Raw genomic sequence first — 24,116 nt, forward strand, 5'->3', positions numbered from 1 at the left:
CGGCAACAAGTTAGATGTAGATTCCGATATATGGATCTTCCTGATCATTAAAAAAAAAAAACGGGCTCGATAGGTTGAGGTACAAAAAAAATCTCTATGAAATGCTAAAATGACACGACTAATGAGTTCAAACACTTTTAACTAAACATGATCAACTATATAATGAATTTAAATTCTAAATCTGAATCAAATCAACTTTTGATTTTATTTTATTATGATTTTGTTTTATTCTGATTTTATGTTTAATATTTTGGATTGTTAAAGAACTATATTTATAAAATAGTTAAAATGATTCTTACGATTCTTTCAAGTTTATTTACAAATCACGTCCATGCAACGCTAATCATTTCAATTTTTTGTTTGTTGTGTGTGTATTTCTCAAACTTTATACGAATGTGCTATTATATATTCAAGATAAGTGGACCACCGGCTTATCCAATTATTGGGAATGCTCTATTACTTAAAGGCTCTCATGAAGGTAAATAAATGTTATTGGAAATTAAAACAACTTGCTCCAGTTCATGTTGGCAGTTTTTAAATTTAGGCTTCTGTCTTACGAGCATGAATTTAAACGAACGCTTAAAGGATTTTTTCTAGAAAAATATAATATTAAAGATAAATAGTGTGCCCCGGATAGAGGTAGCTATACTTATAAATTTGCTTATTTTGTATTTTAAGAAAAAAAGTCATTCTTTATAAAAATTTCGCTTATTCTGAAAGGTTTGTAGGCATATTTAAAACTTCTAAATAATGTACAGGGTAGCCAAAAAATTGAAAGCACAATTTTTCTTTTTGGTAAATACCCTTCCTTTTTATAAGTTGACAAAATGTTACTTAGAAAAATTTTATTTGAACAAAACGTAATAACAAAAAAACGCAACAAAGAAAATAATAATAAATCAATTAACTTGTACTATTCGAGAGTGTATTTTTTTTTTGTGGACTAGGCTAGAAAATTTATTTTCTCGGATAAACATTCACTAAGAAGGGAATTGTCAAAGTTGGAAAGACCTTCTTGAAATTCAGTTCAAAAAGAAAAAAAAATTAGTGATATCAAATTTTTGATTACCCTGTACATTATTTAGAAGTTTTAAATATTCTTACATACTTTTCAGAAATTTTTTATAAAGAATGACTTTTTTTCTTAAAATGCAAAATAAGAAAATTTACCTCTAAAGTATAGTTACCTCTACCCGGGGACACACTGTATAATGTTATGAACAATTGTTGAGTGAAAAGCTCGATTTCCAAATAATTCTTGTTTCAGAAATAACTAAGCGTATGTTCCAAGTTGCAACAGAATATGGCCCAATATCTCGACTTTGGTTTGGACCAGTTCCAATATTATTAACAAATGAGCCAAAAATAATCCAAGAACTGTTAAATAATCCGAATGCGTTAGAAAAAGCTTGGTTAATGAAATTAATAACAAAAACTATGATTGGAAATGCAATATTAATATCAGACGGTAAAAAATTTATTTATTTATTTTGAAATTAAATGATTACTAAACATTTTGCAAATATATTTTAGTGCCACAATGGAAACGAAGTCGAAAAATTATTATAAAGGGTTTTACTTTACCAATATTAAAAGCATATTTCCAAATATTTGCAGACAAAATTAATATTTTAACGGAAATTTTGGATATAGAAGTAAATAAGGAAACAACTTTTGATATAAATAAACTGTTAGCAAAAACTGCTCTGGATTCTGTTTGTGGTAAATTAGTTAAATAAAGCAAATCAATTAAGAGGCTTAATTGTTTTATCCATTGTTTCATTTTAGCTTCAAGTATGGGAGTGGACATGAAATTACATGAAGGAGATTCATCTTATTTTGAGTCTTTATACAGGTAAATGAGCCTATGCTAAAAAGATACACGAAAATAAAGAGTAATTCTGTTGTCAATTTATCAATTTAGGTGAAAATTAACGATTGTGTACTTTTATACACCTAGAAAGGTTTAATACAATTTCTTGAATGACCTTTATGATTGCACGAACAGTATGCAATATTAGCATCGACTAGGAGTGTCCACTTTGAAAACAGGTTTTTTTTCGGTGCAATGCATCGAGGCTATGCATCGATATTTTTCGATGCATCGGCTAGAAACGAGAACAGTAATTTTTGTGTCCGCACGCCGCGCCTGTAATGTGTTAAATAATGATCAAGGAGCTATGTAACTGATAGAAAAAAACGACATTTCATGAAAATATTCACTAATTCAGTCGGGTATCATATACACACGTTAATTTGACACCTTTCTGTGAAATTAAACATCTCAAAAAAGTTACTAAATCATATTACATCCACAAAATGTGTCACAAGGAGCCATGCATTAATTACGTGAGAGTTCGAAGGGGAAAGGAGGTTTAAAACCTATTCATACATAATGAATGGCCTCCAAAGACATTTGCTTGTATTCGAAATTATATTTTTGACGGCTATATGTATGCGTCTGCCTGTCTGTGACATCGTAGCTCTTAAAAGGATATATCGATTTAAAATTTTTTGTTATGTTTGAAAGGAAATTTAATGGACAGTGTAATCAGCTATGTTTTAAGTGCGAGTTAAGAGTTCTGTATCCGATGTTTTTTCAAAATCGGCTCAGTTTTGAGAGAGCTGAAGGGAAAATTTGTCGGTTTTTTTTTTTTTAATTTTCTAATTTTCAATTGCAGATCGAATGATATAATGATGCGTAGGCTATTCAATCCATTAACGTATACTGAAACAACTTATAAATGGACTCAAGGCTATAGACAGTTAATGAAATGCAAGGACACTGTGTGGTTACTAGCAAGTAAAGTGTGTTTTTGAAACACGTTGGTATATTTTTATTATAGAAATTTATTTTTCAGATTATTTCCGAGAAACGAAATAAATATAACGACGAAAACAAAAACAACGTTTTTGATTCTAAAGCTGAAAATAAAAATGCGTACAAAAAACCTTTATTGGAGTACATGATTGATTTTACAAAAAACAATCCAGATTTCACTGATGAACAATTAGCAGATGAAATCAATTTCATACTAATCACTGTAAGTTTGTTACTACCAAAACCGAAAGTTTTCTTCTTTTTAATATTTTTCACCTACTACAGACTTTTGACACAACAGCAAAAACAATTAGTATGGTCCTTCTGCTTTTGGCATTATACAAAGATGAACAGCAAAAAGTGTGCGATGAATTGTTTAAAGTACTCGGTAATCGAGATAAAATCGATTTTGATGATTTATCAAAGTTGTCATACATGGAAATGGTAATCAAAGAGACAATGAGATTATTTCCCGTAGTACCATTAATTGCGAGACAATTAACAGAGAGCATTGATGTTGGTAAATAGTTTAAACAATTTTTGCAACAGTGTTATCATTAATTGATCATTATTTTTGTTAGAAACGAATAGAATACCAAAAGGAGCGAATATTGCTATTCCAATATTTTGTGTGCATCGAAATGAGAACTATTGGGAGAATCCACTAAAATTTGATCCAGAACGTTTTTCACCTGAAAATATAAAAAATCATCATCCTTATGCGTTCATACCATTCAGTGCCGGACCAAGAAATTGTATTGGTAAACATTTTGTCAACAAACATGAAACCTCAAAAAACGGTAATCTGATTTTTTTAATGACTTGTTTTTAGGCCCAAGATATGCTTGGATATTTATGAAATTAGCATTAGCTACACTTTTGAGCCGATATGAATTTCATACCAACATAAAAGACACGAATGAAATAAGATACGAACTGGAAATAAATTTAATAATAATCGGTGGTCATCAAGTTCGAATTACACCACGGAAAAAATGAAACCATTGAAATTTTGGTAATTGATTTTACATTAAAAAAAACTGTACATTTCAAATTGGCAAATCTCGTTAAAAATGTTAGATTATCGATGGAAAAATACTAAAGAATTATTGAGTTGACGTATAAGTGCTAAATATCTTTGGATTTTAATGAAAAAATAATTGAAAAAAATACGCACGCATCAGGACTCGAACCCGAATCTCTTGGATTTATGCCTAGCACCTTACAAATTTGCTATACGAGCTGCAGACACAAAGTGTAACACACTCTGTACACTCTCTAGACACAGAGTGTAATTTTTTCAACTGATCGATTTTTTTAAAATTTGTTTGTCAACAACAATCGTCTTGAAGTCTTGGTGCGAGTGTATTTTTCGATTCTCTTTTCATTAAGATTACTCGGCAAGTTATTTATCTTTATACTTTACGCCATTGTATCATAAACATCAATCATATAACCGAAAGGCTTGACGTTTTAAATTGTATGCAAACCAGTGAACAAAATATAATTAATAAGTCGTTGTATATTTTTATACCATGCATATATGAAATATACATAGTATATTAAGTTTAGTCCCAAGTTTGTAACGCTTAAAAATAATGATGCTAGGAAAAAAATTTTGTCATAGCTGTTCATAAAAACACCTAATTAGTCCATTTCCGGTTGTCCGTCCGTCCGGCCGTCCGGCCGTCCGTCCGTCCGTCCGTCCGTCCGTCTGTGGTCACGATAACTCAAAAACGAAAAAAGATATCGAGCTGAAATTTTTACAGCTTACTCAGGACGTAAAAAGTGAGGCTAAGTTCGTAAATGAGCATCATAGGTCAATTGGATCTTGGGTCCGTAGGACCCATTTTGTAAACCGTTAGAGATAGAACAAAAGTTTAAATGTAAAAAATGTTCCTTATAAAAAAATAAAAAACTTTTGTTTGAAACATTTTTTTGTAAACATCACTGTTTACCCACGAGGGCCATAATTAGGTGCAAATTTTATAGTATTTGTATGTTGTATGTGTGTTTGTTTAAAAGTGAATATCTTTTGTTATTTACGTGACGTCAAAAAAACAAATGAGTGCGCAATGTATGACACTGTCTATACATTTTATACATACTGTCTATACATGTGTTATGTGATAAAGAAATCAACACTGACTATGCATGGTATTTCAACAATAAACTCAGTCAATTGTTTGTTTTCACTTGTTTAAATATATTTTAAATATGTCAGGACAAACTTTCACCGTTCGTTGCGTGAAATTTCGGATTGATATTTTTTACAGAACTGTTGTCACGGTAGGAAAACTTCCAGAATGCGGGAGATAGCGGTTTTCTAGCCAAAAAAATTTGTTTGAAAGTCTTTCAACAAATATGCTCAACTGTATGTAAAAAAAAAAAATTGTTTTGGAAGTATAGACTGGGGATATTATTATGTCGAAAATGTAAGCAACTAAAACTAAAGTCTTAGACACAAAATAGCGCTCGAAATAAAATGACAATATGAAACAATTTCTAGCAATCGTTTTTGTGCAAATATTTTGCTTTCTGCATAATTTCGGGTTGAAAAACCTCTTCTCTCGCATCTTTGCAATATTGCTACCATGTCGCCATATTGCTACTTTCCTGGTACAGGGCACGTATTTTTTATATAAAAACGCATTCTGTTACATTGTAATTATTAATGGTTGATTTTACTAACAATAAATATTGTTTTATAGAAATAGGAGAGTTTCGAACTTTAAAATATAGTTTGATCGTAATTAACAATTTATTTTGTCATTTCACAAAACTATAAATTTGATAACATCATGAATGGGTATTGTAATAGTTAATAGCTTTTGACTGAAAATGAAATTCTGTTGTTTTGTATAATTGAAAATAATTGTTGGTGAAATATCTATTATTATCATTATTCATTTTGTAATTTACATGTGAAAGTAATTAACTGAATATACAATATACAGGATGTTTTAAAATTGTGAATTCAATTGAAGAAATTATCATATATATAATAATATAAAATTGACCTCCATAAAATTTTTGTGTGTATTATAAAACATAGCACAGATCAAGGATTTGATTTTGAAAGCAGCTTGACTTCCATGATAAAATAGAGGTTGGCTAGAATTTTTGATTAGAAACCGATATTTTTTTATAATATATTAGCCTGGTTCGCTCGCTCGATGGACGATCAGCATTACACTCGAAATATACCTATGATAGTTTTTATTATGAAACTAAATGCTTTTAAAATTAAAATCGCCCTACGAAGCGTGCAGCTAACTGCCATCTTCATAAATTATAGCCTATGTGTTATTTTGATTTATTTGCTACCTAGTCTAGTCGTCAAGTTCAAATTAGTGACAAATAGAAATAATATAAACAATTAATGACGAAAAAAAAGATATTTCATTTTTCATAAAATATTAATTTTTAAGAAATTCTATAAGGCTCTTAAAAAGGAGGAAATTTCCAATAAAAAAACTCTCACTCCTAGAAGTATATCTCTACTATTTATATTTTTAATTTAACGCTGAATATAGACTTATGTTTTTTTGCATCATTTTTAAATTATTTTAATAATCTATCTAAGAATTATCGTTGATTTGCCACTAAGCGTTGTATGGTGTCGACTGAAAAATTTGCACTGGGATATCATCTTTAGTTTACAGTTTTAGTCAATTTTTCAAAAAATACTCGTCAAACCGTTAAAGTGGCCCAATCTATGAATTTCTCTGGTCAAAAATATTCTAGAAAATTTTTTTAATCCTAATTAGAGACAAACAGTTTTTTCCATTCAGTAATTTTCTGAAAGCCTTTACAAAAATAGAGAAAATCACAAAAAATTTTATTTTGAAAATTGATAATTCGCACAACTTATTATAGAGATCACCTAATATCGTGCATGAAAAGCTATAATTTTTGAAGCGATTCTAAAGATATATATTCAAAATATCAATATTAGGGGATATATTCTAATTTTTTTTTAATAAAAAATCTATTTAAAATAATACGCTATCTACTATTAGAAAAGAATAGTAAATAATTATTTCCATTAACTTATTTAGATAAACCCGTAAAGCAATTACGTGTATACCACTTACCGCTACTCTTATATCCCAAATATCTATGTAGCAATTAAATTTACATAACTAATAAATATGTAAATTTCGAACTTTTCAATAATATTGAATATCATTTCAAAATTCTCATTAATGTTAATTGGAAATGATAATTTTAATATCAAAATGTAATGCCTACTATACCAACACCCAAATAAGGTAAGAAAATGAATTGCTTAATTCTTCATAGATTCGCTCATCTCTTTCACGATGAACGTAATTATATCGTCTACGCTGTCCGCTGCTTTTTGGTTTCTGATAACATTATATATAAATATATAAATTTCTATGAACAATCTTTTGTTTTTTACGCATATTATAAAGTCATCACACGCGCAAGTTTCAATTTGTCGGATATCGGTTTTGTTGTTATTTTATTAGGTAGATAGTTGAATAGAAATATCAAAAACAGTTTTGGTCACCATTTTCAAGCAGTCAAACAACATATTCCTTTTTGTTCAAAGTCGGACAAAACGATTTTTGAATTTTTTGAATTCGACTTTCCGAGTTGCTTCAAAGAGAACGACGCCACTCTAGTAACAAGATTTTCGTAGATAAAAATGTATTTAGGGTAAGCATTATTAAGGTTATATAGTATATGTTCAAATATTTTTAATTTTTTGAAGTGAAAACTTCTTTAGCCGCGTAATCGTCACGCGTCATATATACCACATTGAAAACAACATATTACCTAATGCCTGTTGTGCTACGCAATCTCAACAGGCCACATAATATGTATAATTATGTATTGTCATTGATATTAATAAAGATTTTATAATGGTTAAATGGATCTCGTCCGATTACTGAAGTTAAGCAACATTGAGCACAATATGTTTTAGGCTGGATGGCCGCTTGAAAAAAATCTGTTTTGTTGCTTTTTTTATTATTCATAATAATTTTTCATAAGCACATTAATAATTTCAATTTACAAATTATGAAATTTTAATTACTTATACGATACATATATGTTAATTTAAAAAAAAAACCCAGTTTTTCCACACTTTTACGTTTTCACTTCCATCGACAGTCCTCATGACTGAATATCTTATTTACAATTATTAATGATCTAAGAATAAATTAACCGTAAAACTCTGACGTCGATTGACCGTCTCGACTTGCCTTGACGACTATGTGTGGTTGAAGAGTGGCAACTATATTACCATAATTTAAAAAAAATCTTTGAACACTATATAATGTATGATAAATAGTTGAATTGTACAGTAGAGATAAAAATTATACAGTCTTTCACAATAAGCTTATATACTCTTATTATGCATCCAACCCAAAACATTTTTACAATATTGTAGGAAGACAACAACCTTGAGGTACGCAGCAATTTTTCGAGGCGTGTTTATTAATGGCAATGTATGCTATTGGACATCATCCTATGACATGTTCGCCCTTTGGCATTTGTTAATTTGTTTCATTTAGAATTTTTTGCGATTTGAAATTCGGAATTAAATTAAAACACTTGTTATAATTATAAAAGAAAGGTATATCCAAATAACAATATATTTGCATGTAAAAAATATGATTAAAATATTATTTTTAAAAATAAAGAAGGATAATGGCTAATTTGGTTTATGTCTGACATACACGAAGGGTATACATTATAAATTAAAAAAAAAACATTAGAAATGCATAATTAAAGGTAATAACATCATGCATTTCGCTGCATTAATTCTTATTTAATAAAGTATAATATATTCATAACATTGTTCTAAATTAACAACAATCATATCGTATGATCAAACTGTCTAGAAGGATTTATGATTAATTTCCCCTTAGTATGGAAGACTGTTATACATTGGATCACGAGTTATTTTTAAAATTATAGCAATTAAAATAGTCATTATGTCCACCATGATATTTAATATAAGCTAAGCAAATCAAAATGCTTTTATTCGTCTTTGATGATGATCGTAAATTTTGAAAAACTTTAAATTATAGCCATCAAAACGTTGCTTTCAGGGTGCCTGTATTTTGATTGGATATCTTTTTAACAGGACTTTAAACAAAAAGGAGGAGTTTATCAATTCGAATGTATTTTTTTTAATGTATGTTACCTCAGAACTTTCGACTGGGTGAACCAATTTTGATGATTTATTATCTATTTGAAAGCTAGTGCTTCCCATATGGTCTTATATAATTTTGGTCCAGTCCTGACAAAGGCATCCCTGAGAAAACCATAAAAGTCTTAAATTTGCATTAAGTTTGCACGACAAGAAGACGAATAACTCAATATCACGCCAACCGATTTCGATGATTCTTTTTTTAGTGACAAATTATTGTACTTCAGATTTACTATAAATCATAAAATAAAAACAAAAAGAAAACCGACTTTAAAAGAAAAACTTTTCCATAACAAATGAATATGCACTAAAAAATAAAAAAAATAATGATAATAATGTAGTTAAAATTATTGTTATTTTTGGAGTCAGTGTCAGCCAAGCTAATGTAGCAAACTGTTCTGTCAGAGTGGTTTCCTTGGCTTACACCGACTCCAAAAATAACAATAATTTTAACTATATTATATTATCGTTATCTTTTACTTATTAGTGCATATTCATTTGTTTTTCAAAAGTTTTTCTTTTGAAATCGGTTTTCTTTTTGTTAAAAGTTTTTTTTTTTTTTTTTTTTATTGAAATTAGGTAATGGCGAATTACGCCTGGCACCTGAGAGCGGTTGCGGTTGCAAAATTTACTAGTGCGCATACAGAGTTGCGAATAAGTGCTGATTATAAAATTATTTTAGGACAATTTTTTCAAAACATTTTTAATGTTCTCTTAGAAATATAAATTATAGTTTCTTTGTTGTTGCAAACAAAACACCAGATACTATTATTATAGTTAAAGAAGTAAAAACAAACAAGTGACTCAGTTAATTGTTGAAATACTATGTGTGGAAAGGGTTGAATATCAGTGCTTTCATTATTATTTTATAAATGAGAAGAGTTTAAAATACTAACACAATTATAGCGACCTTCCGGTCACCATTGATTTTTGTTTTCGAAAATTTTCGAAATCGTTTTCCAGAATTTGATTTGCTCTCAGAGAATGTTTCAAAGACCTAAGACCTGGGCTATGTTGCTCATTTACGAACTGAACCTAACTTTTTACGTCCCGAGCACGCTACAAAAAATTTTTACCTTGGAATCTCTTTTTTTTTTAGCTTTCTTCATTTTTAAGTGATCGTGTTTTCAGACAGATGAACAGACAATTGGAATTTACTCTTTGGGTGATTTTATGAACACCTATACAAAAAATTTGTTCGTTGTATCAATATTTTGAAGGGGTCTTAAAATGAAAACTCATGACGAAAGTATCCAGAATTCGTATTTATTTCAAATATTTAAATTAAGCTGAGTAAGAATTAAAAAATATATTCACAAACGGATTTTGTTATTTTGACACATACTTTTGTGACAAGATAAAAAAAAATTTATTATTGCCCATATTTATGTAGGCGCCTACTGTCATTTGACCATTTTTCACCTAAAGAATGTGTTAAAGCTTTTTGTGAATTGCAATAAATAAATAAATCATGAAATATGGGAAGAGAGAAAAACTAAAATGAAACAGAAGAAATGTAATTAAAATTTGCCATAGCTTTTTGTCCCGGGTTGTATTTTATATTGTAACAAACGCATGAAAATTTTAACATCATATAATACAATGTGTCTCAGTGAGGTAGCTTTTAATAGGAATTCAATAAAATTGTAAAATTTGAGATTATTCTTTTACCATAACCTTTCATACAATATAATCAAGATAAAATGAAAATATTTGTAAATAAATTAAATGCATTATCAATATGTTTGGTAATGGGTAAGCCATTAAAAGTTTGAAAACCGACACATAATATTGAAGGCTACTTAAATCTTTGTCTCGTTCCAAAAGGTAAAGTTTCCAGATTTCTTCCTGTTTAAATAGAACGTTTTTCATATAATATTACCAGAGTAAATTGAAAATATTTGTAAATAAATTATACACATTATCAATGTATATAATACATGAACATTTAAAAATGTTTATCTTTAGGTAAGTACTTATACACACTTTACTTTAAATTAATACCTTTACGTTTTCCATTTTCATTATAACTTGTTAAAATAATAAAATTTCGTTACACATAAGTACAGGCATAGTAAATTAAATAGTGCTAAGTATTTACAATATACATACAGTATTTGAATGGAAAAGTTGTCAAGGTTGGTCGTACTTTTGATCTATATCGATGACTTTCGCTTAAGAAATAATTTTACGGAAAATTTAATCCGAAATCAAAAAAAAGTTACCGTAGAGTTTTTACTTTTTTTGATATGCCAAATTGGGATTTTAAACCAATTTTTTTTACTTAAATGGAAAGATCATATATAAGTTTTATAACAAAACAGTTTATATTTCTTATTTTTTCATGATAATTTCAAAATTACAGGCAGTTTTAAAATAACTTTTCAAAATAAAAACGAAAACGCCCGACACAAAAATGTGCATAAAACATCGTTGTAACAGTATAACGTTAATTGAATAGTATACACTGTATATAATTATTAATTAACATTATGACGTTACACGATCTTTTACGAACATTTTTGCTGTAGTAGTTTAGTTCAAAATAATGCGCGTATTTTGTTTTAAAGTTATTAGACTTTTAAAAACCGTTGAGCATTAGATACCCGGAAACAATGACGCTTGATTAATATTTCAGTAAAAAGCTTGTCGGTTCGGAAAAAAAAATTGTATTATTTTGAGGCCAAGAAAGGGGATTATTATTGGTTCCAAGTTGCACTGCACATTGGTAAGCTAGTTTTCTTCCTTCTAGAAGTAGTTATCTAAAATATATTTCGGCTCAATTTAGAATATATGAAAACATTTTATATAGTCTTTCTGCTGTGTTAAACATTTTGCTGTAAATACTTGTCTAGTTTTGACATAGCCAACTCTTGGACTTTCATTATTATTCTTTTTCTTAATGTATGTGTATTTCCCATTACCAATGTAATTTTCTAAAATTTTAGCTGCAGCTAACTCATAAACCTCCTGACTTTGTGTGGCCCGTTCTGACTTTCTTTCATACACTCACATTCTAAACAATAACAGTAACATACATCAATATGGGGGCAAGTTGTAACATGTTACATCTTACCCCAAGATTTGGTGGACTAACTCCCAGGTATAGTTCTTAATATTTATCTAGGTAACTATTAAATTAACTACATAACTTCGAAAACGTTACATAGAATCATAAATAAATAAATTTATACCCCAAATAAAATATAGCAAGCTTCAATTAATCGATAATAGTAAAGCCAGCACACATCGACTCAGTGAGCCACCCGGCCTAACATTGGCTGTAATGACGTCGTCAAAGAAATACGTAAATAAAGTTAATATTCCTATATAACAAGCCCTGTTACTACTTATCTCTGTTACAACAAGCCCTTAACCTCTCCACGTCATTAAATTGGTCGAAATTTATTATTTTTATTTTAATCAAATTGTAATGTAATGTTTGGTTTTGTAGCATTGAAAACGGATGGTCGAATTTAAACTACACAAATGGCATAATTTAACACTTATCCCCTAGGCCAAACATAGTTGAACTTAACTACTACCTTGACAAAGGAAGAAACTAAACTGGAATCCCACTATGCATTCGCAATATTTAACATGATGATTCGATGTTTCTCATTCAGTAATACACAAAAATTGAAATCTTCTAAAAGACTTATCACTATCTCCTTTTATGTTGTTGATAACATAAGCAATATACGTAATATATTTCAAGGTATACTAAGTTTAGTCCCAAGTCTGTAACGCTTCAAAATATTGATGATACCAAAAAAATTTTGGTGTGGGTGCTCATAAAATCACCTAATTAGTCCATTTCCGGCTGTCCACCCGTCTTTCAACACGATAACTTTAAAACGAAAAAAGAAATCAAGCTAAAATTTTTACAGCATACTCAACACGTAAAAACTGAGGTAGAGTTCGTAAATGAGCAACATAGTCGATTGGGTCTTGGGTTCGTAGGACCAATCTTGTAAACCGTTAGAGATAGAACAAAAGTTTACTTGTAAAAATTGTTTCTTATAAAAAAATAAACAACTTCTGTTTGAAACATTTTTTCGTAAACATCAATATTTACCCGTGAGAGCGAAAATTAAGCGGTAATTGTATAGTTTGTATTATATGGGAATATCAGTTATATATGTGTGACATGTATGTATGTAACAGAGTAATCAACACTGGATATACGTGGTATTTGTACAATTAACTCAGTCAATTGTTTGATTTCACGTTTTATTTTTTGTTACTGCAAATGTTTTTCAAATTTATAATGGTATGAACAAAAATATAGGGTCAACTAAAAATAACCTAGTATACCTAGACAACTTTTCCGTGTTTTGTTTTGATGTGTATGTTTGTTTATATCTAGAGTATAATAAATTCACCTACAAGTAATAACAACAAACATAATTCAACAATCCACCTTACAGTACCTACCTGCTAGCAACCAGGTAGGCTCTTAAATTAACTTATCGTTTTAAATATTCATTTTCAAATAAATTAATGTTTACCTACCTATTTTTGCATAACAAAATGTGAAATTTTACTACATACATTATTATACTCAGTTTATACGATTCTAGGTGATTCTACTTTCAAAGGCTAAGAACGCAACGGAGTTAACAATGGGTGTAGAAACTATGGGGTACCTTGAGGTTCAGTTCAAGGTAATACTATTCTAGGATAATACAAATTAAAAAATCCATGAATTCTAACTTTCTTCCTTGTGGCAAATAAGCTCACGAGTCGATGTGGAGCCTTTTCTCTCATTGGCCATACATATGATAGAGAAGCCATTTTCTTACCAAATAAGCTCCCTAATGATCGCACAAACATTCATACTGCTGGCAAAAAAATACAATCCCCCCGCCCCCTCCTCCCAATCGCCTGAAAAAGGATAACACTGTTTGATTGATATTAGTCGTAAAGAGAAGGGAAATATGCCTGCTGGCATTATGTAACATTTGTGCGGTCGTTTGGGAACTTATTTGGCAAGAAGCAGGAACTTTTTTCAATTATTCCCCTGTCCCCTCTCGCGAAAATGGACATTCTACCATAAATATGTCTTATGAGAGAAAATGCTCCACGTCGACTAAGGAGCTTAATTAACACGGTGCAGAAAGTTAGAGTTCGTGGATTTTTTCGTGCCATATCCCAGAATATAAGAAAAAAGTTTTGGAAAATATTGAACCTGCTATTTTTCTAAAATACTTTGAACTAAGAAATTATTAACTATATTTACATGTCATCTTGTAACCAGCTAGTCTCACCTTGGATGTTTCCCCAAAATGACATGTTATTATACATTTATGATTCGTTATTGAAATATCGGTAATTTTGAAAGCGGTACACACAAGTCTTCAATCGCATTTAATTTGATTCCTGAGAAAAATGCAGATATTAGGAGATTTAACTTTAAAAGGTTTTGAATCATAAATTGAAACAATTTGTGTGGCCATAAAGAGTATCAATATCAAGTTTACGCAAGAAAAGAACAGTTAATAAAACTATAATGTTAATCCGCCTAAAAAAGGTATTAAGGTATATAAGCATACATTAAGGCGAAATACTAACCAATTTAATTAGGCAAATCATTTTGTAAAGCCGGCTCGCAAAATGAGTGGAAACCAAATATGGACCTAAAATCGATGGTAAATAAACCAATATAATTAGGGTCCATCAATATCGGTCTAAAATCGATGGTAATTTGTGGTATTATAAAAAGAAAAAGTTTGTATACGTTTCGCTCTTGGAAATTGAAAATACAAAATGGAGGCAACAATGGCTGGCTTAATTTATTTTTGAAAATTATTAGGTTTTATCGAAAAGTTCATGATTTCTGAGGTAAAAACTTCAAAACATTTTTCATAAAAGAAAAATTCGAATAAATTCAAGTGATATTACAAGTTAAAGTGGAAGATTTTTCGATTAAATTGTTTGTTTAACTACTGACGAACATGCGTGGTGTTATAAGGTTAACGTGTCTATCTTTGTATCTGTTCGTGGCATTGTAGCTCCTAAACGGATGAACTCGATTTTGCTTTTTTTGACAGATTATTTGACCGAAAGTGTTCTTGACTATGTTTAAAGTTCGAGTTAGGCTTCTTGTGGCCTTCAAGTAGATTTTTTGAAACATAACTAAGAATACTCTATATCAAATTAACTTTCCAAATCATCCGTTTATAAACTACGATGCCACAAACGAATCGATCAGACTAAATTTCATGTCGGGCATTTCTATTATTTATTAAATGAAAATATAATTCCGATCAAATAGAATATATGCATTTTTTGTCTAAATAGAATCCTGGCTTCAGATACTTTTAGTCAGTCTACCCCATCCATTTTTATGAAAATATATAATAATATATTTTCAAGTCAAAGAAAAGAGGTTTGTAATATTTACACAAAATAGTGATAGTAACAAAAACTTTTACATCACATTTCTATGATAATGTATGTAAATACATAGGAAAATGTTTTATGTAACTTTTTGATAGAAAGGAAAGTTATTGGGACGATATCGTAAATTTTATGATATCTTTACGATTATTATAGGTGTCCAAAATGTTAAAGTAACATTTTTTGTCTTGTTGTTATGTGCCACCCAAACAAATTATTAAATCAAATTGAAAAAGCCCCGCAAAAGAAAATCGATAGAATTTTGAACATGAACAGTTTTATTTTATTGTGTGTTATTTTTTGGTCTCTTCACAGGTACGAGAATAAAAAATATTTAAAGGTCTGTAGTCCACTTGCCGTGGGAGTCAGAATTGAGTGTCAGCACTACGGAATGAGCCCTTCTCCCTAGCCTTGAACCTGGACTGTTTTTTATTTAGAAAGCTATTGGTTTTCTGTGAAACTGTTATATTCTTCCCTGGTTCGTTATAAACTATTTTAAAAACCTCAAAAAATGAATAAAATCAAAACAAAGAACCACAAATAGATATACAGGATGTTCTATTTACCTTGAGACTAATCAGTTACTAATGAAAAAAACATTCAAAAATTGTAGCGCGAAAAATGTTGGCATTATGACGTCAACCTGGTTAAACGAAGTCTTTTTAAAGTCAATCCTGACTCAATACTGGCAATAGGTACGTTGCATAGTTTAAATCAGAAAATTGTCTGTTTGAAAAAATCGTACTTTTTTTGTTCGAAACATTTTTTCGAGAACCGTATACATTCTAAGGCGAAAACAAAATTTAAAACGAAATTCTTAATATTCTTATTAGGAAAGTAACTTATAGTGCTATCTAGTAACTAACTTTTTTTATATTAAAGATTATTTAAAGCTTAATTGTTTTATTCATGTACCTTTTCCAACATTTAATATTAATAACACAACAACATGTCTCTATCTCTTGCTAATAATGAGCAAAGATTGCTTTAAAAAAGTCTTGGAGGTCAACGCCAATCTCATAGTGCTGACTTATTAAAATTTATTATGCTCTACAATTTATAAGAATAACAATAAGAGTTTGTTGCCCACTGATTGCGCTAAAGTCTCCACTAATAGTTTCCAATTTTCTCTATCACATTCCTCCATCGTTAAACTTGAAGCCTTCTTCTTTTTTCAATTATGCGTGTCTAAAAAGTGGTCTTGAAAGTTTAAGCCCACTTTCCATTCACAACACATGTCTAGCCCATTGCCATTTCAACTTTTTAATTTGCCAAGTAACATCTTTTATCTTTGTTCTGTTTCTTATATCTCGAGATGAAACTTTTGGTGTTTCTCTAATGTGAAGCATGCTTTGTTCTAGTGCACATTGGCAACAGCGGAGATTTGTGAAATTTTTTTTAGTAAATACCGAAACTTGTGAGACGTATGCTCGAACTGGTAGCACACAGGCATCCATTACCTTTCTCTTTAACTTATTGGGATGCAACCCTTGAATATGTATTAATTGTATCGAGCTAAATAATAAATAAAAAGCCTTGAATATGTGTTTTAAAGACCAAAACTTTTTCCACGCATTGACAATTCTCGCGTTGATTTGGTTTGTATTCTTTTTATCGTTATTATTTTCCCGAGGTATTTACACTGGTGTACATATTCAAGATCGGCTACGTTTGAGGATATCGATGCCATTTGAGAATTTGACTTGACCTAAGATTTATAACAATTTATGTTCAACACTATTTCCTTGCCGGGCGAATATAATTGATTGAAAGTCTCTTGGATTATCTGAAAACAAATTCACATATTCTGCAAGACATAGATTGAAGAATCGACACCGTAGATTTCCAAGCCGAGATTCTTCCATTGAAAATAAGAGAGTTTGTATTCTAAAACTGTATTAAATAGTTTTATTGAAAGTGGGTCAACTTCTTTTACGCTTTTACTGATGGAGAATTTTAGGTCCAGACTCTACAACCGAATTTGACCGGAATTAGTGCTACGCCAAAGAAGAAATAAGACCCCTATATATCTCATTGCAGTTAGATGAATGACGTATACGATATAAGACAATATTATTTGTGTTATTGAATGGATTTTAAAATTGACATATAATGATGTATGAAGGTATTTGCTTTCGTTTACGTGTATACTTAGTATAAATCTAAAGCTCACCTTTACGTGCTAGAAATATATTTTATGCATCAGATTAGAAAGGTAATATTTATTTTCCGTTAGAAAGTTATTGTTTTTTCCCCGATAATATAATCGGTAATTTTATACCTTTTGTTTGTTTGTAAATGCGTTCACAAATTATCTGATTTATTTTAACTGAAGGAAGGATATCTATTTGGTATCGAATCCATTTAAAAGAGGGGGGGGGGGCAAATTTCTTAGTGCATATCAGTAAAATGTTGAAAATCAATGTTTCTGTAACTTATTGGCGAATAACGTTTTTTGTAAATCTGTCTTTTTTTGTTAGGATTTCTAAAGTTTTAACGGCATGAAAAAAGTGCTTTACCACTAGGAAAATGAATAAAACAAATTTCACGATAGCTGATGATGACGTCCACATTTCGATAACCATTTTGAAATTAAATTTTAACTATTATATTCAGATTTTGGGCGACATATATTTATCGTAAGTCGTAGACAATTACTTTTGCCTCAAATTTGCCTTCTAGTAAAGCTTTGAAGATTTCTGTTATCGAGTATTTATCAATACCACCATTTTATTTTTATTGGCGTATTTTGATATAAATTCAGACGTATTACAATTTTAAACGTAAAATAAAACATTAGAAAGTAAAATGTAATATCATAAGAAAACTTTTGTAATAAAATTGATTATAATAATTTACTAATTCAGAAACATATTGACCTAGTCCTCAAACGTTATGCCCACCGCCATACGTTTAAATATATACTTTATAAATCATGTTTTTTGTTGAAAATATTTTCTCGATCCATGTCTTCTAGAAAACAAAATGGCATGATTGCAATTAAATTAGATTGCATTATAGATTTATTGGGTATTAAAAATTAATTTTTTTTTCGGAAACTATTTCATTGAAGTATAAGACTTGGAATTATAAAATAATATCTATGCAGCATTAACCTGATGTTTTTTTAAACGTATTATTTTAATACGTATTTATTATACAAAAAATTAACCGTAGAGGCGAATTTAAAATTTTACAACAAATACCTAGAAATTAATTATTTACCTTTGAAAATTAAACATTTATTATGTTTCTGTCAAATGCTTCCACCAAATTATGCTTTCGTTATTTATCTACGAAGATCATTATGATATAGCAAACGGTAATTAACTCTAATAATTGCGCAAGATTTTTTTGAAATTTGAATATAATTATAAATTTTGAAATACAAAAATTCATTAAACGATATAATATAAATATCGAAAGCCACTTAAAAAATGTACCCCAAACAATATATTCCCATAATTGGTCAATTAAATCTGTAGAAATTTAAAATTATTCATATGTTACTAATTTCATTATTTATGTATTTGGTATTATTTCGTTTTAAAATTCCGTACGTATCGTATTCTCGGTCGATGTTTTTCTCGAATCATACAAAACAAGCAGGCAAAAGAGATCCAACAATTCAAGAACTTTATTCCTCGATTTAATAAACAAAATTTGTCTTCATGTATCTAGAATATTACTTCTCAAAATAGCATTACAATTCTTGATCTGGCCCTCTTTCAGGCTATTCAATTAATTATCTTTTTAAATTTTGACATCCTAGAGTGGTCTGAGTGCCATAACCAGCTTTGTTCTGCATACTTTCACAAGTAGTTGTCTTCAATTACTCTTTATAGCTCCTGATTGTTGAGCACCTCTGAATAAATGTCAGCCTCCACCGGGGCTACAGTTATTTTCCTAAACTTTGAGTATGTGAGCTTTCTTCTCACTTGTTCGATGTTTTTCTGTATCATTAAAATAGAAAATAAAAATTAAAAACGTTTAAACATAATATAATTGTTTGAGATTCAAATAATAAATGTATTATGAATACATAATTGAAATATTAAAAAAAAAAGCATTGAAAGTTATGAAATATTTCTTCCGTTGTATACACAATATAAATGTATATATGTACAGGATGATCCAATTTTATTCCAGCAAACTAAAGTAGCGATAGATCTCCCAAAAATACGAATTAAATTTCATGTGAATTTGTATGTTTCAAAGAATCGTTTTAGATATATATGTCGTGGCAGTAATTTACCTAAACTTAAGTAGTCGATTACTTTTTTAAGTTTTAGGCCATAGAGTCCATTTTAAGTGAAATTTTCATGACTCTCTGCCTTTTTAAGGCCTACTGCAAATTGTATGTCGCCTGTCCTCGCCTCGCCGTGGCGGTTTTCATTAAATGATTTAACTCAAGTCAAAGAGAATACGTAGAATCTAGACGAGTAAACGCGAGCTTCATTCCCACATTCTCGTGGTTACTTGCAGTGTAGCTCAGTTATTGTGGGTTATAAAAAATTGTGTATTATTGAAAAACGTATAATTTCTTAAAAAAAACTGTTCTTTTAGAAATAGAATTCTTCGTGCTGTTTATTTTATGAAAAAAATTCTTATACTTCTATTGTATGAAGATAATTGTGCTACCTACGCACATAGAGAGCTACCGCAGTTGTTGCCACTTCTATGTATGCCATGACGTTGCGAAGTAAGACGAAAGTATGATAGGGAGTGCTTCAATTCGGCTAACTTTGGCGAGTATATTCTTCAAGAATACTCTTCGAGAGTGTGAATGAGAGGTAATGATTGATAAAGGTAAATTTATTTGACGATAGTTTTTTTGTCTGCCGTAGAAACCTTTAAAATAAAGCTATTGACTAAACAATACGTGAATAAAATGATTTCCATAAGTTTGACAATTCTAATTTCTTTCTTACGAAATCTTCAATATTTATTCTTAAAGAAGCAAATAAAAGAGCCATATCAATTTAGCTTCTTTAGAGACTCATGGTCTAATATTTTTGATTAAATTATAAAAAAATCAAAACTATGTTTATGTCAAAATCAAAGTTTATGAACAAAATAAGTTTAATAATAATAATAGTAATGGATTTTTATCTCCATTTTTCAGATATCCATCTATAACCAAGGCCACCTTCATCATTATTTTTAATCTTTATTTTATTTTAAACTATGTTCATAAATGTACAATTAACTTTATAATGTGGGTGGAGTCGGTTACTTCGTTCTTGTCCAAGTGACGAAAGTGTGATCAATTTACTGCTTTTCAATAATTATAATTATAATTGATCAGATTGCTGCTGCCTGGATTCGAACACGGAACCTCCCAGTCAGTAGCCAAACGAGTAAAGTCGGTTACGCTTTTCGGTCGCGGATAATATAAAAAAAATTAAAATTATACGATTTGAGCAAATTAAGAAAAATGTACACAAAATATAAGCGAGAAAAAAGTTGTATTTTGAATTACTAAATTTGCAAATCAAATGAAACTTAAAAGCATGAAGTCTGGTCGATTGTGCTACAGACAGATCGAACAACAAAATGTAATTGGTCTTGTTTACTCTTTCATTTTGAAAATTATCCTTGTTGGACAGCTGAAGTTCATTAGGTTGATATTTTGTTAAATTGTGGAGTTTTATCCACAAAGTTCCCTGCTGGGTCTATCTGACTCAAGATTTTCACCCACGATGTTTTTTTTTTGACATATCCACTGCCATGTTGATATCACTGAAATATAGAGAGTCTGGAACGCTCTCTAGCTTGCTGGCAGCGAAGAGGCAGAGAAAGAAAATGACGGGTATACATGTCTATCTCTTACAAGTCTGGTTTGAAAGTGACTGATTATAAAGTTGTATGATTGTACAAATATGTGACAGATGAGTATGAGCATAAGAGTTAGAAAAAACACGTATATACCTGTCCTCGCTTACCGCTCGTTGGGCGCTATAGGTAGAGAGCTCTACTCACGCTTCAATTTTCCTGATTTAAATCAGAGACACTCAGTAAATATACGTTTAAATAAATATTAAAATTTATTTGGCTTTCATTAATATTATGTTGGATTTACGATTAATGATGAATATAACATTAAATTTGATAAATGAGTTTTTAGATATTTAATATTTATAAACATATTTATATGTATACGCATAAAATATTTTAACGTACATGATGCTACCTACATTGGTGTATACTGACCACTTCCGAAAATGATATGATAATTGATTTGAATTTTAATGAGTTCGGGCCAGAATGACAATGTCAAAGGAACATTGAGATTAAAAGTTTTTATTTAGTTTAATATGTTTTGATTTAATTTGATATTTAAGGATTGTCTGACATGTAATGTATTAGCATAGCAACAATAATTGATTTAAAGGATCAAGATTTTTTATAGGTAGACTTTTACTCAAATAATATGTGGTTAAAATTTCAGCTTAAGTATCCATGCAAATTTTTACGAAAAATATTATTGAAAATCGATATGAAATACACTGCTCTTATGCAAAAATCTCAGAAAACGACATATTTTGAAAATTTTTGATAATTTTCGGTTGGAACGAATGAAAACAAATTGAAAAAGAAATTTTAAATAGAAAGTAAACATATTAGCCATGACATAGAAAATAAAAAAAAACCAAGTTTCCCCATTCATATAAGGGATGTACGAGCAGGATAGATTTAGGGTTGAAATTATTATTATTATCCTATTTTCTACTTTGATGATGAATTTTAGCATATCTTTATGAAAGTAGACGAAAAATAAGAATAAAATTTTCCGATTCCTGCCTTGGTTTACCAAATATCGAAAGCTGAATAACTAAACAAAATTCAATTTTTGATATTTTGAAAAATACGCCAGATATCGAAAAATTGTATTCTTACTTTTCGTCTTATCTATAATATAATTCAAAAAATATCAATTTTTTAAATTTGTGCCCCACTACCGTGCTCATACATCCTTAATTATATAAAGAGCGAATCTGACTGACTCATCAACGCAGAGACAAAACCACTGAACCAAGAACAATGAAATTTTTACAGCAGGGTCATTTTATTAAGTAGATAAGTAATAACAAGTACAGGAAGTAAATATAAATTCTTGAGCCAAGAAAATATTTACTTATTTGTTAAAAACATTTTGTTTTGCAACTTGTACTTTTTTACTAAGTGATCAAGAGAAAGAAATATTGATTGCATAAACCATTCTTCAGTTTTCAAAATTATTAACAGCAAAAATTTTTCAAATTCAACATTTGGGATTGATTTATTTTTGTTTCAATGCTTCTATGAAACTGTTTGTTCAAATGGTAATATTGCTCATGCAAGACAGTGTTAATATAGAAAAAATCATTTACATGAAAGGTCAATAGTAAATTTCTGGCCGCTGTTAAGGTGTTTCGATACAACGTAAGAGTTTTTTTTTTTTTTATTTATATTTCAATTAACCACCCTTATATAGATCTTTTTGTGAAAAATTCATATCGATTCTCTGTACGGTTTATGAGAAATGAGCCGTTTGTGTTTGTAAAAAAACTGACTTTGATATAGTTAATTTCTCCTTTATGGCTTTATTGTTGTGTGGCTGAATTGATATGAATTTTCACAAAAGACGTATAAAAGGATGATTTATTGAAATACATTCAAATTTTTTGGATTATTTTCATTGTTTTGGTATCGACATACCTTAAGAAACGCAAATATTGCCTTAGCTGATATACAAATCTGATCAGATAATCAGTCAGTTATATTGACCTAAAGTTTTGTTGTTTGAAGCGCTCTAAGAAACTCTTAAAACGAACTGTCCAATCGAAGGTCATTTTATGTCCAAAGGCGAAGTTGATTAATTGACCATCGTCACTACCTTCGCTGAAGCCGAAGTCTTAAAATTTCTTGGAAATTCAGCTCAAGATTAATCTAAAATTTATAATAAAATTGAAGGTTTTTATATTGACTGTTTAATATAGAAAGGCAATTTAAATTATCTCTAGAAATGGATCTAGGAATGATAAAAAAAATTACCTTACAATTTACCAAAAAAACCACTATTCAATTTACAGATTATTGTTTTTAATTAAAAAAATTAATTATAATCTGCGATTCAATTGTCATTCAGGTTTTTTACCTGTAAGTGTATCTTTTTTATTAATTCCTGTGTTCCATTGTATATTCTAATTAAATGTTTTTGTATTTAAGTTGACACATGCTTTTTTAAAGGAAAATCTTTCATATACTGTCTGTTAAAAATACAGTATAATTTATATATTAAAAAAATAAAATCCTTCATAAACGTAAAATAAACAAGTCGTGATGTATGTGGCCTTTACGAATCAGGTTAATAACTCTCTGATTAATTTAATTATTACAATTATATACTGAAATGATTGAAATTATATAAGTTGTATTCTGATAATCAGCTCATTCAAATAATAATTAAACAACAAACAATTAATGTATAATGTAATGTATAATTGTTTTGTATATTTCTTTGTGTAGCCTCAGCTTGTATAAAGAACTGATTAAAATGCAATTTTGAGCAATTTATTTTTACTTCTTTTCTAGTCGCAACGAAGAATTTTTATTTTATAATTATTATCCAACAAATTTAATCAAAATATGATTTCTTTTATAATTTTTTGAATAACTCCTTCAAAACTACATGCTCATATTTTTATTGAAAATGTAATGTGA

General features: G+C 29.4%; 1 protein-coding gene across 3 annotated transcripts; it reads left to right on the forward strand.

Annotated features, from left to right (window-relative positions):
- The first annotated feature begins 276 nt into the window (after positions 1 to 276).
- LOC123300385 (cytochrome P450 4c21-like) lies at positions 277 to 5,478 on the forward strand. Of its 3 annotated transcripts, XM_044882955.1 has the most exons (10): positions 277 to 478; positions 1,268 to 1,468; positions 1,534 to 1,722; positions 1,789 to 1,855; positions 2,682 to 2,808; positions 2,862 to 3,044; positions 3,107 to 3,341; positions 3,403 to 3,582; positions 3,654 to 3,836; positions 5,098 to 5,478. In XM_044882955.1, exons 1-9 carry the CDS (start codon positions 289 to 291, stop codon positions 3,818 to 3,820), a joined length of 1,539 nt encoding a protein of 512 aa, XP_044738890.1. In that variant the 5' UTR covers positions 277 to 288; the 3' UTR covers positions 3,821 to 3,836; positions 5,098 to 5,478. The 3 variants fall into 3 exon arrangements, with proteins under 3 accessions (XP_044738890.1, XP_044738889.1, XP_044738891.1); XM_044882954.1 differs by lacking the exon at positions 5,098 to 5,478 and having other exon boundaries at positions 3,654 to 4,297; XM_044882956.1 differs by lacking the exons at positions 3,654 to 3,836; positions 5,098 to 5,478 and having other exon boundaries at positions 3,107 to 3,337; positions 3,403 to 3,561.
- Positions 5,479 to 24,116: the final 18,638 nt, after the last annotated feature.

The sequence above is a fragment of the Chrysoperla carnea genome, chromosome 5 (genome assembly GCF_905475395.1).
Source record: "Chrysoperla carnea chromosome 5, inChrCarn1.1, whole genome shotgun sequence".
NCBI classification, from domain to species: Eukaryota; Metazoa; Arthropoda; class Insecta; order Neuroptera; family Chrysopidae; genus Chrysoperla; species Chrysoperla carnea.